This window comes from Thunnus maccoyii, chromosome 22 (genome assembly GCF_910596095.1).
Source record: "Thunnus maccoyii chromosome 22, fThuMac1.1, whole genome shotgun sequence".
In the NCBI taxonomy this organism is placed as follows: Eukaryota; Metazoa; Chordata; class Actinopteri; order Scombriformes; family Scombridae; genus Thunnus; species Thunnus maccoyii.
This window is the reverse complement of record NC_056554.1, coordinates 18477426-18493864: the sequence shown is the minus strand read 5'-3', so window position 1 is coordinate 18493864 and position 16439 is coordinate 18477426. Positions and strand designations below refer to the sequence as shown.

The window sequence follows — 16439 nt, the reverse complement described above, 5'->3', positions numbered from 1 at the left end:
TATATAACTTTGTCAGGAATTATTGTTAACCACTATAATCATTTATCTTTTTTTAATGTAAAGTAGCCCTGAAAAAAACATTTTTAAAATATCACTAAAGTGAATTTAACGTATTTTGGGAGACATAAAAGATCTTTTCCACATACTATTAGAGTCCCTAGACGTAGTTTGAGTTTATTGGATTATTATAAGAATATTATCAGGGTGTTTCAGCGAAATCAGACCAGAAGTACCCGCCCTGCTTCTGAGATAAGCCGTGTTTTTCCTTTAGTTTCGGTTTTGTGTTTGGGGTTTCCACCGGTGATGGTGTCCCATCCGCCTGGCTTCAGCCGGGCCGATGATCTTCAAACCCTCAGTCTGATAGGACAGCGATCGTTTAGTGGCATTACAGCATCATGTGTTGGCTGAACTTTGATACATATTGTTTAATGATTGCGGAAGACTGACGCGAGCTGCCGCCGCCGCCGCCGCCGCTGCTGCTGGAAACGAAACTCGGGAGGGTGCAGAGCGACCGACCTCACGTAAGAAAACCACACTGAAAGATGATATTTCTCACTTTTCTTGATTTTTAAAAACCTTAAAAGTTTACTCTCCTGTCTCGACAAGCGGATTATCACTTGTTTCCTGTTCTGTCTGCCATAAACACGCTTTATAGACTTATTTACAATAACATAAATGTTTCACAATACTCAGGCAGCTGCCAAATTATTGTCAATAGGCCATTTTGTATGCTGGTGATACAACTGCTTTGTATGTGCGCTTTATAGGTCTTATTATAGATAAAACTACACTAGATGTGTGTGAGGAAGTTGCAGGAGCAGAGAAGGATGTACATTGGCCAAAATAGGAGTGTTTTTCTTTAACAAAAGCAAATTCTTTCAGCACAAAAACAGTCAAACAAATTGCAAATAATATGTCAGTGTGTGTATTGATAGTCTAATCAGAAAGACAGGAGTTTTCGTGCACATCATGCAGGAGCAAAGTGTGCAGAACATGTGTAGCTACTGTTTATGCACATTATAGATGAAAAATAGCTTGTAGAGAGGTTTAGATTAAATGAAATCATTCATACTGAATATACATACACAGTTAATGTAGGCGATGGAAGCAAGGAAAGTGATAACTCTGTGCCAATTTGATTAATTACACATTTGTTTTGTAACATAAACCACCAAAGCATAACTAAAAACTGAAGTACAGTAAGGGACCCGCACTTTTTATCCACTTAGGACTGCATCTAATGATTATTTTCATTATCAACTGGTTGTTTGGTCTATAAAATCTCAGAAAATGGTTAAAAATGTTTCCCAAAGCCTAAGATGCAAATTAAAGTGTCTTGATTTGTCCCGACCAGCAGTCCTCAACCCAAAGATGTTCTGTTTACTATCATAAAAGACTAAAAGAAACCAGAAAAGATTCACATTTGGGCCATATTTTCTTTTAAAAAAATGACTCAAAACAATTAATCGATTAGCAAAATACTGTTGACTAATCCAATCTTCAGACCCATCTTATAGAGGGACACTGTGTCAAAATGTAGTTTTAAAACCTTCAATATTTCACTTGATATTATGCTTACATGGTGCATACCTTTTTTAAAAAAGTGTGTTTGTTCAAATTAATTACATACAGACGTACAGGAAACCTGGCGTAGGTGGTATTCCAGTATAGAAACAGTGGTTGGTTACTGGGACTGGGCAAACTGGTTCGGAGGAACATGTGTTTTGGGGGTCTCGTTATTTTTTGCTCTAGGAGCCTGTAGTGTAATCCAGATTTAACAGTAGAGGGATCGTTCCCAGGCAGAAAGTCCAACTGTAAATACAATGTATAGCACACATTTTGACATTGTAGGTTCATATCTGTCAACACTTATCAGCATTTGATTACTGGAGCTCTGCCTACTCATACTGTCAACAAACAGGAAAGCGCCATTATCACACCTCACGCTTACAGTGTAACAGAAAGAAAAACATCACACTCACACAAAAGGAAACACACGACAATAGTGGACAAGTGGGAAGAGGTGTTTTTACCCACTGTAAATCCACATTCAAATATAAAACATTAACTTTTAATTAACATGAAAACTTGTAATTATGTAACTTCAGTACACTTGAGGCATTTCTTGAAGCTAGTCAAAGCAAAATCAGAGTTTTTGTACATTGTAAATTGCAGCAAAGAACAAAACATAGTTGCAGAAGTGACCCAGATTTAATTTAATTTGAATTTCTGAAAGCAATTTCTGAAAACAAGTTCCACTAAACCTCTATCGTTAATCACAAATAATCAAACATGGCGTTTGAGACTTAGTTGACTTTATTTATTAAGGTTGTTACAGATTGTTACACAGTCTTGTACGTTTAATTTTAAGAAACTAGACGACTTCTCTGCATGCAGTTTCTTTATTTGTTTAGTTTGTTTATTTGGATTTTAAGCTGCAATGAAAAAATCCCAACCTTATCAGTCCAGCATTTCATAGCTTTTTGAATCATCCTCATACTGACTGCTAACAAAACATATTGAAACTAGGTCGGATGCCATTTGTACAAACATTCATTGGTCGTTCTCCAAAATAAATTGATTGAAATATAAACGAAGGAGATACTTTATACAGTGTTGATCGAAATGTGGCTCGTGTGTTTTCAGAAGGATGTCACCCACTTAATTCTAATTTTCACACATTTAATCTGATATGGGAAATGTGTTTTTTCCGCAGTATGTTCGACTCTCTGCCACCGATTTAATAACACGGGATGGATGATGAGAGAAACGATGGAGGCGCAGGAGGAGGAGGAGATGGAGGAGGACAGCTTGAGGTGGAGGATGAATTCGCGTGTGCTGGGATGCTGCGAGGATCTCTGACCTCCCTACACGACACTGTGGAGAGGATATTTAGGGTGACGTTTCGGATCGGGGCGGACGATTTGCCGCACGGCAACGGGCAGATATGGCTGAAACTACGAGGACCGAGCAACAATGTGAAAGCTGCCAAAGTAAGCTCTTATTGCTTTGTTTCATAGTTCACAGTTACATAAGAGTTTCACTGAGTAATATTGCCCAACAAGTTTTGCCAGTTAAGGTGAGCATGACTGCAACAACTTTAAATTTATACATCCTGAAGGGGCCATATCATCCTTTTTGTGATTTTCTGTTACTTTTATACTGTTATAATGTGTGTATAATGAATATATAATATGTAATATACTATAATATGTTTCATGGTTTGTTTATGTTGCCTCTGGAGTCATTTGAAGACTCCTGAGGGCCAGCTTCTGGTCAAAACAGAGTGGGCTCATCAGAAGGGGGGCCTTAAAGAAACAGGAGCTAAAACGGCCTGTTTCAGGCGGAGGCTGAACTGAGGGGCTGCATAAAGAGCCAGTATAAGATAAATAAGGAGTTTTTTGAACTATAAATCATGCAAAGATATTCCAGTAGAGCGCCAGAATAAAAATATAGACCTGGAAATGTGCATGATACGTCCCCTTTAAAACCCAAACCCCTTATACAAACCTGCCCTTGTTTTTATGTTTTCTGTCTATTAGTTTGCCTTTTAATATTAGTTTTATTATTCATTTTTTGGTTGTACAGTTAGTCCTGATTTTGGACCGGCTTAATGTAGAAAAGGGCCAGAAAAGTGAACTTGTTATTACTGGTAGTAATTAGTCTATCAGACACCCCTGGGAAATGACTCATCAAAGGATTTTTAAACGTTGAATAATAAGTCTCTTTTGAGTTTCAGTCCAATCATGCGGCGAGTCTGCTGACACATATTCTCCAACATGCAGTCAGAATGATTGACAACATGAAATGAAAATAAATTTGGTGAATTCATAATGTCACGTAGATTCTGCTGAACAGCAGTAGTGACAGTTATTTTAGTCACTACACTAGTTCAGTAGCTGCACTGAGTAGCTAATGTTCTTGTAAAACAAGAAGACAATAAAAACAGTGATAATATGATTGTCAAGCATAAAAGTCATGAGCAGGTGTGTTTCCTCGTTGCTCTTTGGCAGAGACTCAACGCAGTTTGGCAGAGCAACATTTGAATATATTTTATTCTCAGTGTGTTTTCTGTCCTCCCAGAACACTTTTAGGCAAAACATAAAAGTGACCCGTGTGTAGTATCTCTGTCCTGATCTAAACATCAAGGACCCAAATAACAATAGACAAGGGGAAAGAAAAAAAAGAAAAAACATCAGCTACCTCTAATAATTTCTCTGTAGAAATTCCCGAGCTGCCACCCTGAGGTAATCCACAGAAATACTATATAGGGAAAGGAAATTATGACTCTTAACAAGTGAAATTGAAAATGAAAATGAAATTGAAAAAGTTGAAACGTAAATCCTTGTTTTAACACTTGATCCCCCTTGTTGTAGAGACACTTTTTGCTCCCAAAATGGACACAAACTATTTACATTTTGTTATATTTACAGTATTTCCACCACTGCTGTAGTGATGATGTAACAACGCAGTAATAACAAATAATATTTCTGTCTTTTAGTTATTTGTGAAAGGAGTAGTGAACCAAGAGGAGCAACAGGAGGTGTCCTATCCCGGGGTCCTTCACTGTGTCTTCTGTGGCGCCAAAGGGCTGTTTATGGACTGCCTGATAAAAAGCACCTCAGCACATATAGTGGTGAGTGGTGGATCCGGTCTTTGTCTAGACTACATTCATTTAGATTTATGACAAGAGAAGAACTGAGTGTTTGATCACAAAGCAGAAATAAGCTGGAATTTAAAATATAGTTTCTATATTAGCTGTCACCCATTGAGAGTTTATAAAATGATATACATCCTGATTATGATTGGCATTGTACAGCTACAGATAAAGTCATAATAACTGCATTATTTGGCAGTCAGAACGTAAAAATGTAATAATAAATTACTTTAAATTGGTTTAAAAAGGAAAAAAAAGTGATAATTTGCGGCCATTTTACATTGAAACTAAAAAGGCATAAATGGCGCAACTTGGAACAAGCCAAGAAAATAATTTCTGACCTGTATTCTTAAATTAACACTTAAATTTCATTCGATTTTATTCTGTTCTATATGCAGAACTATCACTCGTGGATTACGAAGTTTATCACTCATGTCCACCATTATCTGGATTATGTAATAAGGAAACTGACTAACAATGTGATATCTTGTGGTCACATTTTTGTTATATGTACAAGAAATTACATTATTGGTCAATATCAGTGTTACATCACCAAATAAAAATGTGTCACACCCCTTATGTAGTAACAGCTGTTAACGTAATACTGTGATGTCTTTTACTGGGAATTTTTTTACCTATTATTAACTTCTTTTGTTGGAATGCAAATATATAACTCAGAGGGGGGATTTTTATTACTTTCCTTTTCACTATTATGTGAGTTAGTACATTATAAGGTAGATATAGTTTACATAATAATCTTTATGTTAGAGGAATAGTTTGACATTTTGGGAAATAACCCAAAGTTGTTGTTTTTTTTGTGACCAACTTTTTTATTGCTTTTTTCCCCATGTGGTTTGGTAAAGGTACAGGGCACACAACATGAAAGAAATTGTCATACAAAGAATATAAACTCCCTGTGAGTCAAATCTCAGACAAGATGTATCGACATCTCTGTCCAGTGTCTTTACATTACCAAAACAGCCTGTACCCTCCCACCCCTGGAAACAGGTGGAAACACCTAACCTGGGTCTGTCCCGAGGTAACAAAATCCACCTACCAGCACCTCTGCTACTCACTGAACCGTAAAAAACAACTATTTCTTGGCTGGGCGCTGAATCTCTGCTGGTTGTTTGGCTACCTCATAGTGACAACAAAACTCCAGACCAGCTGTTTCCACTTGTTTCCAGTCTTTGTGCTAAGCTAAGCTAAGCTAATCGGCTGCTGGGTGTAGCTTCACATTTACTGTACAGACAGTGAGAGTGGTATCAATCTTCTCATCTAACTCTTGCCAAACAAAGCAAATAAGCATATTTCCCAAAATGTCGAGCTATTCCTTTAAGGATATATAGCAAATATATACAAAATCGCATATAAAAAGTGTGATTTTCCATTGTTATTGTTCATTATTATGTATTTTTAATTACAGATTATGTGGAATCATTAATTTGGACTACAGAAGATTGTAAAATGATATGATTCAACTGAAAGCCAATAATTTTATCACTTACACAAATAATAGCAGGATAAATAAAGGATCTTTTAACCTGATTTAACAGAGGAGTTTATTTAGAAGAAGACATGTTCCTCAAATTTTATGTATCATTCTGTTTGATAGCTTTAATTTAAAGATCAAGAGAGTCTTAAGGGAGTTGCATCCACTAATTTTGCCTCCTACATTTTCATTTTGCTTTGATTTAGAGGTTTGAGATTAATGTCATGTGTTTTACTCATCAAACCAGGTTAGCTCTCCAGGCTTTCTGCTTATATCGGGTATTGCGGAGCCAGTGGTGCGAGCCTACTCCCTTATTACAGACCTGGTGGAGAGATATGAGGGCACGCAGTCCAGACGCTCTGAGACTGTGGACAGAGGCCCTGGTGAGTCCCTGGAGTCACGCCGGGCCTTCAAAACTCTGGTGGAGAAATGGGATGACAGGCACATCTTGGATCTTCTGGTGCTGCCAGGGTCAGTGAAGGAAATCCTGCTGGATTTGGTGAAAGAATCGGGTCTTGGATCAAGCCCACACCCAGCGCTGAGAGATGGTATTGCAGGGGCAGGATTACATGGGAATTTGGAGGATAGATGGGACAAACCCTCTGCCATTACGTACACACTTCCTGAGGATTCCAGCACTGCTGATCGGTGGGTTGAAGGGATGACTGCAGGTTCGGGGAAAGACGCTGCAGCCAAGGACCCCTTCCTCCATTCTTTCTCCACCTCTGCAGGCGCCAGAGGGAGGGCAGAGGGTGCCGAGGAAAGACAAATGCATTCTCCACAAGAGGTGGGAGAAGAGGAGCACCCGGAGCCAGCGGGACCATCGGGTACCAAGGAGAAAGAGAGGCTTGAGGAGGAGGAAGAACAGCAGCAGCAGCTGTCAGTGGGAAACAAGGAGTTTTTGCTTTTGTTGAGGTTCTTCACAGCTATGGGGTACACAGAGGACGTTGTCAAACGAGTGCTTGCCCGAACAGGACTTAAAGAGGCCTCGCAGATACTGGATTTGGTCCAACAGGAGCAGGATCGCAGTGACAGGGAGCAGAGAGAGAAAAATCAAGATGCCCTGAATCAGAGCGAGAGGAACCGACCTTGTGAGACAGAGCACAGAGAGGATGAAGACGCAACAGGAGGAGGAGGAGATAAAGCAATAAGTAGTGATGTAGAGATGCTAGAGGTTAATGAGGGGAAGGGTGATGGAGCGACGGGAAGCATAAGACACTTTGAGGGAGAAGGTAGTGCGGAAGAAAAGGAGGAAGGAAACGAGGAAGACTTTGTCCTAGGAGTGTTGAAGAAAGCTGCAGCCAGCTGCGGGTACGCAGAGCAGAATGTAGCTAAAGTGTACAGCGCGTTGCCTGATCGATCTACCCACCAGCTGCTCCTGGAGCTGCAGAGAGTGAGGATCAGTGACACAGACGCCTCCAGAGAGGGACCAAGAGAGATGGATGACGTGGTGCTGGAGAAGGAGGGTCAGAAAGCCGAACCGGCGGAGGACGAAGCAAGAAGAGACGTCCCAGCTAGGCTTCTCACACCTGCAGAAAAGAGAGACACAGGTGATACAGAAGCACCAGACCGAACTGCACCTGTTGCAGAACCAGATTTGTTTCGGTGGGTCCAGCAGCCAAAGCAACACCAGCCACCAAAGTCACAAATTCCACACCAAACCATCCTTCCTGAAGTCAAAGGGCCACCCATGCCTACGTATGCCTCATCTCTAGATCCTCCATTCACCAATTTCCAGCCCAACAAACAATATATCCACAACTTTAATCCACCCACCTCAAAACTAAATCATCCAGCTCAAGACCCAAAGCCTCAGTCTTCCACCTCCTTAAAACAAGCACTGCAAGCCTCTCAACCAAGCATCTTCACCAGGAGCGACTCATCTCCCACCAGAGCGAGGGAACGACAGGGTTTCATGTCCGCCTCTTCAGTGGTGGTGACAGGGGAGCAGCGTTTCCTGGAGGGACTGCAGACGCCCTTTGACCTCAAGCTAACAGACAAGCCTGGAGACCCGAAGCTAAGGACGATCATCATTGACGGGAGCAACGTGGCCATGAGGTGGGAACGACAGGAAAGAGTGGTGTAACATTTGTCTAACAGACTGTACATTTTCTAAGATAAGAGATTTATTTTATTAGTGTGTTTTCTGGGTTAGGACGTGCTTTTATCCAACTCGACAGCACCTGTGTTAGTTTGTATTTTTAGCATGAGTGGCTATCATAGAAGCTACATTGTCTTTCTGATAGTTTCACACACAAACCAGTCAGCTCTGTAGTAGGTTTAATGTGTTTAAAGCGCCCTGAGGACACAATTCAAACAAAACAGAGACCCACTCGTAAAAACATTGCTCTGTAGCGCAACTAGTGGTAAAAAAACTCTGCGGGGCACCTTTAATATCTTGGAGAGAAACACAGAAGTCTACAGCTTCAACGATTAGTCGATAAATCAATGAATTGATCAACAGAAAATTAATCTGCAACAATTTTGATAATCTTATAATCATTTTAGTCATTTTTAAGGAACATTTGCTGGTTGGAGGTTCTCAAATGGGAAGATTTTAAACTTTTATGTGTCTTGTATGACGGTAACTTGTTATCTTTGAATTTTGGGCTGTTGATCAGACAAAGACAAGACATTTGAAGACGTTAACTTGGACTAAGAAAAGAACATTTATATATATATAGCAGAGAAAGAAAGTAAGAAAGAAGAGTACATTTCCAACAATATGGGTTTGTCCCTTTTGTACAAAATGTTCAGTCAATCTCAACCTCATTCATGATTTGTTTAATATCTATTAGTGTTTTATTTGATTTCATTTTAGCAACATCTTTACTCGTTTTTGGATGTTTCTGCACTGCATGTCCACTTAACATTATCCAATCACACAGTATGGGTAGTGCCGTCCATACTATCAGTATTGATCTTTGCTTATTGGTTAGAGCTGTTGCTGCTGCTGGGCAGATAAAAATAAAAGATACAAAGTAAGGTTCATTATGGGATCTTCTGTCATTATCATTTTGCAAAATGAGTAAGTTCCATCTTTGTAGACGTCTGATTTTGTTATAAAGCTTTTCATGTACTGGTCCATGTTTTCCACAGTCATGGTTTGGGCCATTTCTTCTCATGTCGAGGCATCGCTCTGGCTGTTCAGCATTTCTGGGACCGAGGTCATCGTCACATCAGCGCCATGCTGCCACAGTGGAGACAGAAGAGCGACTTCAAAAACAAAGGTAACACTTCCTGTTCTTCATGTTGCATTTTAAGCCTACCTAAAGTATCATGTATGTACATTTTCGGGCTGCAACTATATATTGTTTTCATCTTTGACTAATCTGCTAATTATTTTCCAAGTTATACAAATAAATTAATTGTTTTGTCAAGAAAATGCCAGAAAATCGTGAAAAATGCCTGTTTAGATTTCCTTAAGTCCAAGTTAATGTCTTCAAATAGCTTAAAATTTCAATTTACTTTTACTGAAGAGAAAGAAAACAGAAAATCCTCATAATTGAGAAGCTGAAACTAGGGAATGTTTGGCATCTTTGCTTATAAAATCACTTACATGTAAACAACAAATTGATTATCAAAATGGATACCTTTTTTTGTGTCGATTGACTAATCATTTCTGCTCTCATGCACATATCCGTGTTTATTTTAAGTATGTGCATGCACTCTCATGCGATATTCCATTTACTACAAAGAGGCGTATGCTTTATAACACTACCCATGACTATTTTCCATTTTATTATTCCATTTATTATTAAAACTATTTTAATACTTCAATACACATAGAAGTGCTGTAAACTATATGAGATTTGTAACAGATTTGTATATTACTTTACTGTACATGTACCTGAAAATAAGTATTGAGTCCTTTTTAACCTGTAATATCTATTCTGCTCCATTTTTAACACATTAAACAAAGATAACATTAACCAGTTAATTAGCTATATCCTCCATTTTTGTTAAACATTTTGAATGCAGAGAAAAACAGTCTCTAGTATAGTCCTTGTCGCCACAGTTAGCTTTCATTATTTTGTGGAATGCATGGTGCGGTTTTAAAATTACAAAGGCCTCTGTGCTGCAGTGTATGTGTGTGTATGTACTTGTCCGTGCGTGTGGCTTATAGAGAAAGGATCGATTCAAAATCGAGTCACATGTGAGGAGAAAAACAAATAAGATCTTGGGGAATGTAGCCTTGTGGTGTGCATGCGAGTGTGTGGGTGTGCGCTTTCCTTTGTGCAGACTAAACATGGTGTTGTTTGTTCCTGTCTCACAGAGCAGCACTATCTGACTGAGCTGCAGAAACTCGGCCTGCTCTCCTACACCCCCTCCAGGGAAGTCCAGGGCAAGAGGATCAGCTCGTATGATGACAGGTAGACAGATTTTCTCATCATACTGCTGCTTAACAACATCCTAGAATTGTCATTACACTGTATCTGTGTGTACAGCAGACAGCGGATAAACAGGGTTACAAGTTTCACTGACTGGAAAAATCACATTTGGAAAAAATGAACAAGAATAACTCTCCCCTCTCGTAAAACGAGTATGCAGAATTTTTACAATGATACAGCATCTTTCAAAATATTTCAATTGCATAATTTTTTGTTTGTAAAAAGAATATAATATAAAAATCTTACATGCTTTTATTCCATTTATTCATGTTTTACACTACCACAATGGGGCACCAAAGGCTTAAGAAAACTTTAGCCTCTTTTCCAGGTTATTTTTAATATCTCTCGTTGTTTTTCTCCCTTGTTTTCACAGATTGATGCTGCAGCTTGCGCAGAAGACAGACGGAGTGATCGTAACTAACGACAATCTGAGAGACCTCTCGGACGAGTCCCCTGTATGGAGGGACATCATCAAAAAGAGGTAAAGAAAGACTGCGCTTCACTTGAATGTGACAGCTCCCATAGCCAATCAGGATTGTGTTATACCAACCAGGAAGACAGAGGCACAAAATATTTTATTTAACTCTAAAATCAGTCATTTTCCTTTGACTCGAGTATATTTTAGATTGAGTATTGTGCTCAGATACTGTTGGAAATGCAAGAATTACAGAGCAGTATACAGTTCTGCTTTTATAGTCCAAATACAGGGATTTCCAATTTTTTCATTTGCTTTGAAACATTTTTTCTTCATTACACAATCTTTGAGAGAGCTTTCTGATAAAAGAAAGTATAGTCACTACTTTGACAAGCGTCACTGAAACAACACACAAGTAGTCATCAAAAGAGCAACTCTTCTACTTTCTACTATCATAAGCAAAGTAACAGTATACATCACGTCTGCCTTTTTCATCTCTATATGTACCTAAATAAATGTAAAAATTGAGTATTGCTGGATAAAAAGCAACCGTATCAGCATCTTCCACAATCTTTCTCTTAATAAATATACAAATAATCAATCAATCAATCAAACTTTATTTGTATAGCACCTTTCATACAAGTTAGTGCAATTCAAATTTAAACAGTACAGTTTTAGACTAATGCACTTGATAAAATAACATAAGATGAAAATATAATAAAACCAATAAACCAGATTTAAAATTAATTTAAATAAGAACTAGATTTCTTAAAAAGATAAAAGACAATGACAAATGAAATAGATAGATAGATAGAGAGAGTAAAACATCTCAAATCAAAAGACGATATTCTATAGAGCTGAAAACCCTGAAAATTAGTTATATTCACTCTAATTTCAAGTTTCTTGTATTTAAACAACTTAAAAGGCTGCTCCACTAATTAAAGTGGTGTAATGTTGTGTTTCCTCCTCAGACTTCTTCAGTACACGTTTGTCGGTGATCATTTCATGGTGCCGGATGATCCTCTCGGCAGAGGAGGGCCTCACCTGGACGACTTCCTCCGCTCAGAGCACAGGTATTACAACCACACATACACACGCACTGTCTTCGCCTCCGTATCTGCTTACAAGGCTTGTGTGTTTGCATAGTTTAACCTCCACCAAGGACGTTTTTTTTCTTCACCCATGTTTCTGCTGTCCTTCTATAATTACTTATGTTTATGCCTTTTGTTTCCTCTCAGGACTCCTGACCCAGGAAACCACTCTTTTGCCGGTGTAGCCACCACATTCCCATCCTTCAAACCTCCGCGCTCCCAAACGGAGGTCCTGAACTTCCGCGATCGAACGCTGGGCGGCGCTCTGGACGGAGCGGGCGGAGGGAGCCGGGGCAAAGGGAGAGGGCACGGGAAGGGATGGGACGTGGGACACCAGCACAGGAAGCATGGAGCTGCAGGTCCTGGACAGGGATTTGGTGCGGATAGAACTCCACAGGAAACAGCCAGCTTAAGAGAGCAGCTCTGTCAGGTTTTTCTGGGTCAGGACAACACGGTGACGCTGGTGCTGCAGTGCCACCCGGCAGAGACGGACATAAACGTGCTCTCTGACCTTATTTTGGAGCAGCAGAAGGACTAGAAATCTGCCTTACTTTTAGTTTTTCCCTGGGTTAATTCAGACTTTTCTTAAACTGGATTTTGCCCAGGTTTAAGTACTAGAACTCCAACTCCCAGCAAGCACAGCAACTACAACAAAATGCACTGGCTAATCTCTCTTGTGTATTAGCAAGGATTTTACTAAAAGACCAAATTTTCTAGTGAGGAGTGGACAATCAAAACAGCATTTCATTTAACTATAATGTCCTGCATTATAATATGTTTGTTTTTGTAATCCCTCTCATATTAGCGACATCTCTCCACTGTTAACTGTCCATTTACTGTAAAAAGTCTTTTTATATTTTAAAATAGATTAAAGTTAGAGAAACTTATCTCTCCCCTATCGATCCTCCATACCTTTATTTCCAGAGTGACGATTTGGTGCAGCAACAACAAAGGACATTGACCCGGTTAGCTCTGCCCTACAGATTTTGTAATAGAAATTAATTTGTTATGTAGACCTATTAAGCAGGGTTTCCCTTTAGCAAAAGTCCAATCTTCACTGAAGAACTGTTTAATAGTTGATTTTGGTTGAATTCAGCAATGTTTTTATGAAAGACTATATCAATATTCCACCATCATCTTCAAATAAAACAAAACAGAGTCGATAAACCACTAGATCTGATTAAAAACACCACCAATCAACCGACTAGTGTTGACGTGTATCAACCGTCTTCTTCAGGGTTTTTTGTTTTTTTTTACTGGTGTGAAGTCACAGGGTTGTCAGGTGATCACACACCTGTATGAAAACCGGTGTTACACATTGGTTGTGTTTTCATTCATATAGCCTGCTGTTTGTTTTATTATTGTTGGATCCAGTTTCTCCCTTATGATGTGCCATTTTTAAAGAAAACTCAAACTCTGTAGAATAAGAAGCGCAATAAAAAAACAGTATTTCTGTTTTTATACACAATAAATTTATTGTAACCTGCTACACTTTAAATGACATAGCTTCCTGTGTAGCTGAGTTGTACAACTGAGGATAGTAGGCATATAAGATGGATGATATTTGTATATTGGTACCAACAGCTGTTGGGGTTGATGACGTTCTGCCTTTTTTTTGTACATTTAATTATATAAACTATTTTAAGCCGGTTTCCTGTTGTCTTTTCGCTGGTTTTGATCTTACAGGAAGTGCATGAATGAGGAATCTGATCTTCATGAATGAGATCAAACCAAAAGATGAATGCACATCTCTGTGACTGGAGATCAGATCCTTAATCAGGAATATTTTTAACACCAATTGTGAGATAGGATTTAGATGTTTACATGTATGTATATTTTATTTTAAGTATCTTGATGCAGAATTCTGTTGGGGACAGTTTCATTAAATAAATTTATTTAACCTATTTGTCTGTAGTAAAGTATTTCTTCATTTAAAGGTTTAAATCCCGAGTTAATGATAATGTATTTAACGTGTACTCATGATCCTCTCAACTTCTCTCTTTGTTTCACTGTAGATCAATCATGTTATATGATGATTAATCAATCATGATATATGATTGCTCTAAGCTACAGCATGAAATAAGGATGAAATAAAAACTTATTCAAACCATATAAACAAGTCATTTCCACTTTTTCTAGCTGATGTACAATACCACAATATCCTCTCTTCAGGTGCTGAGAGCATCTTGTTTTAATGATATATGGAAGTTTAACAACTCATCAAAAACTTTAATGAGATTTGTTCATTATGTGAAATAATGAGGACATTTTGTGATGCAACAAGATAAAGCAATAGAAAGGTTTCTTGTAAAAACAGAATAATTTGGTATCTAGTAATAACGAGAAAATATCTTGTTATACTGTTAAAAGTAGAATAGTTTGTCACAATCGCAAGAAACTGAGCAAATATTTTCAGTCGTATAGACGTGCGAGGAGGCAGCAGACAATACGTTTAGCTATAAAAAAAAAGCTGCTGTTCACCAAAATCTCCACCAGAGGCTGCACTTCACTGCTAATTATCTGGTCTCACAAGAGTCACTTTTATGTCAAATCTACTTCAAATAATTTATTTTATGTCATTTTACAGTATTTAACTATGTATCTGTTTGCTATAAAGGAAGTTATTCCTGTAGGTTTATAATACTCTTGGGTACATTTCCTTCTGTAAAACTGTTTTCCATGACAACATCTATGTTTTGCTGAGAGAATCATTTTCGGTTATATTTCTAAAGAGGCCTCCAAATGAAAACCCTAAAAATGAAAACAAGTTTCTTAGAATCAACAGAAGAAGCTTCCTGTTTCATGTCCCAAAAGGAGGAACCTCTCAGCAGGGATCTGAGATAATGTCAGACTTGTTTCAGTGTGCTGACTTCATTCAGTAGTTTAACACAAGTATTAAAAAACTGTATTTTCTTAGTGAAATCTGCAGTTTATCGACGCATGGAGCCTTTTTATTTTCATGTATCTGTTGGCATCCTTGTTATCTTATCTTCCTTGCTTTGAGGAGCGCTTCACTGGAAACCAAAATGAGTCAACATGGACTCTACAGGAAGTCTTTAGAGGATTCTTCTCAGATGAGTTTTTCTGCTAAATGGCTTATCTTTGAAAAATAAAGGGGGAGGAGGAGGAGACAGAAGCAGCTGCACTCATCTGCAAAAATGTTGAGAATGTTTGCTGTATTGCAGCTTTTCAGTCTTCTTTTGTTTTCTTTCTTTTGTTTTTGCATTATGAAAAATATAATGAGACAATGCGCGTGTCTGTGTTTATACAGGAAAACAGACATAGAGATTAGACCTTTATGTAAGATGGGTTGTTACATTTATAGACTACAAAGAAGAGGATTAAGTCACCTCTTTCTGAGAACAGAGTCATATTCAGCCGGTTGGGTGAGTTTTTAATAATAGTGAAAGTAGAAAGCACATCTATTTTGGGAACATCCAAGACAGAGATGATTTTAACACAAGCTTGACACATATGAGAGAAAACAAAGGCTACTTAATTGACTTGGCCAGCAGTATATAATATTTAATACTTAATATAGTGACGTCTGATTTACCTGTTTAAATTAAAGGATATGTTCACAAGTCTGTCTTAAAACAACAGTCAGGTGTCCATATGAACAATGAAACAGGTTTTTCTTGCTGTAATCATTCCTCCTGTTCATACTGACCATTAGAAGATCCTCTGCATAATGTACTTTCAATGTAAGTGATGTGGGACAAAATACACAGTCCTCGTTTTGACCAAAAGTGTATTTAAACGTTTATCTGGAGATAATCTGCAGTTTCAGCCATTAGAGTTGGTCAAATAAAGAGGATATCCTCCACGGTTACAGTCAAGTGAAGTCAAGTTAGTTTTATTTAAATAGCGCCAAATCACAGAAGTTATCTCAAGGTGCTTTTCACATAGAGCAGGTCTAGATTGTACTCTTTTGGTTTACAGAGACCCAACATTCCCCCATGAGCAAGCACATGGCGACAGCGATAAAGGAAAAATTCCCCTTTAATGGGAAGAAACCTCAAGCAGAACAGAGCTGTAGGTGGGCGGCCATCTGCCTTTATCAGTTGGGTTGAGAGAGAAAGAGGGAGGAGGAGAGAGAGAGAGACACAATGAGGCACAGCAATAACAATAATATTAGAAATATGACTAATAATAATAAAAGTTGTAGCAGTGGCCAAAAATGACTCATAATAATAGCAGCAGTGGTGGGCGACACGCTGGACAGCAGTCGGTCCGTAGCTGAGGGTCTCCTGTGAGAGAAGAAAGCACAAAACTACAGGTAAGATGCCAAGTTAGTAACATGCATGGTACGTGACTGTGTACAGTTTAAAATTCCCTCTTTGTGTCTCGACGGACAGTGTTTCCCTGTTCAGCTGCAGTGGAAAGATTGTAA

The 16439-nt window shown here is 38.5% G+C and overlaps 1 protein-coding gene across 1 annotated transcript; it reads left to right on the top strand.

Annotated features, from left to right (window-relative positions):
- The first annotated feature begins 233 nt into the window (after window positions 1-233).
- khnyn (KH and NYN domain containing) lies at window positions 234-14148 on the top strand. The gene is made up of 9 exons (XM_042401525.1): window positions 234-521; window positions 2717-2993; window positions 4502-4636; window positions 6397-8207; window positions 9249-9379; window positions 10426-10522; window positions 10914-11021; window positions 11927-12028; window positions 12194-14148. Exons 2-9 carry the CDS (start codon window positions 2754-2756, stop codon window positions 12582-12584), a joined length of 3015 nt encoding a protein of 1004 aa, XP_042257459.1. The 5' UTR covers window positions 234-521; window positions 2717-2753; the 3' UTR covers window positions 12585-14148.
- The last annotated feature ends 2291 nt before the right edge of the window (window positions 14149-16439 follow it).

Coding starts and splice junctions, on each gene's coding strand:
- khnyn (XM_042401525.1), top strand. CDS start 2,754: ATGGATGATGAGAGAAACGATGGAGGCGCAGGAGGAGGAGGAGATGGA. Junction 8,208..9,248: donor GGGAGCAACGTGGCCATGAG/GTGGGAACGACA, acceptor TGTTTTCCACAG/TCATGGTTTGGGCCATTTCT. Junction 12,029..12,193: donor TTCCTCCGCTCAGAGCACAG/GTATTACAACCA, acceptor GTTTCCTCTCAG/GACTCCTGACCCAGGAAACC.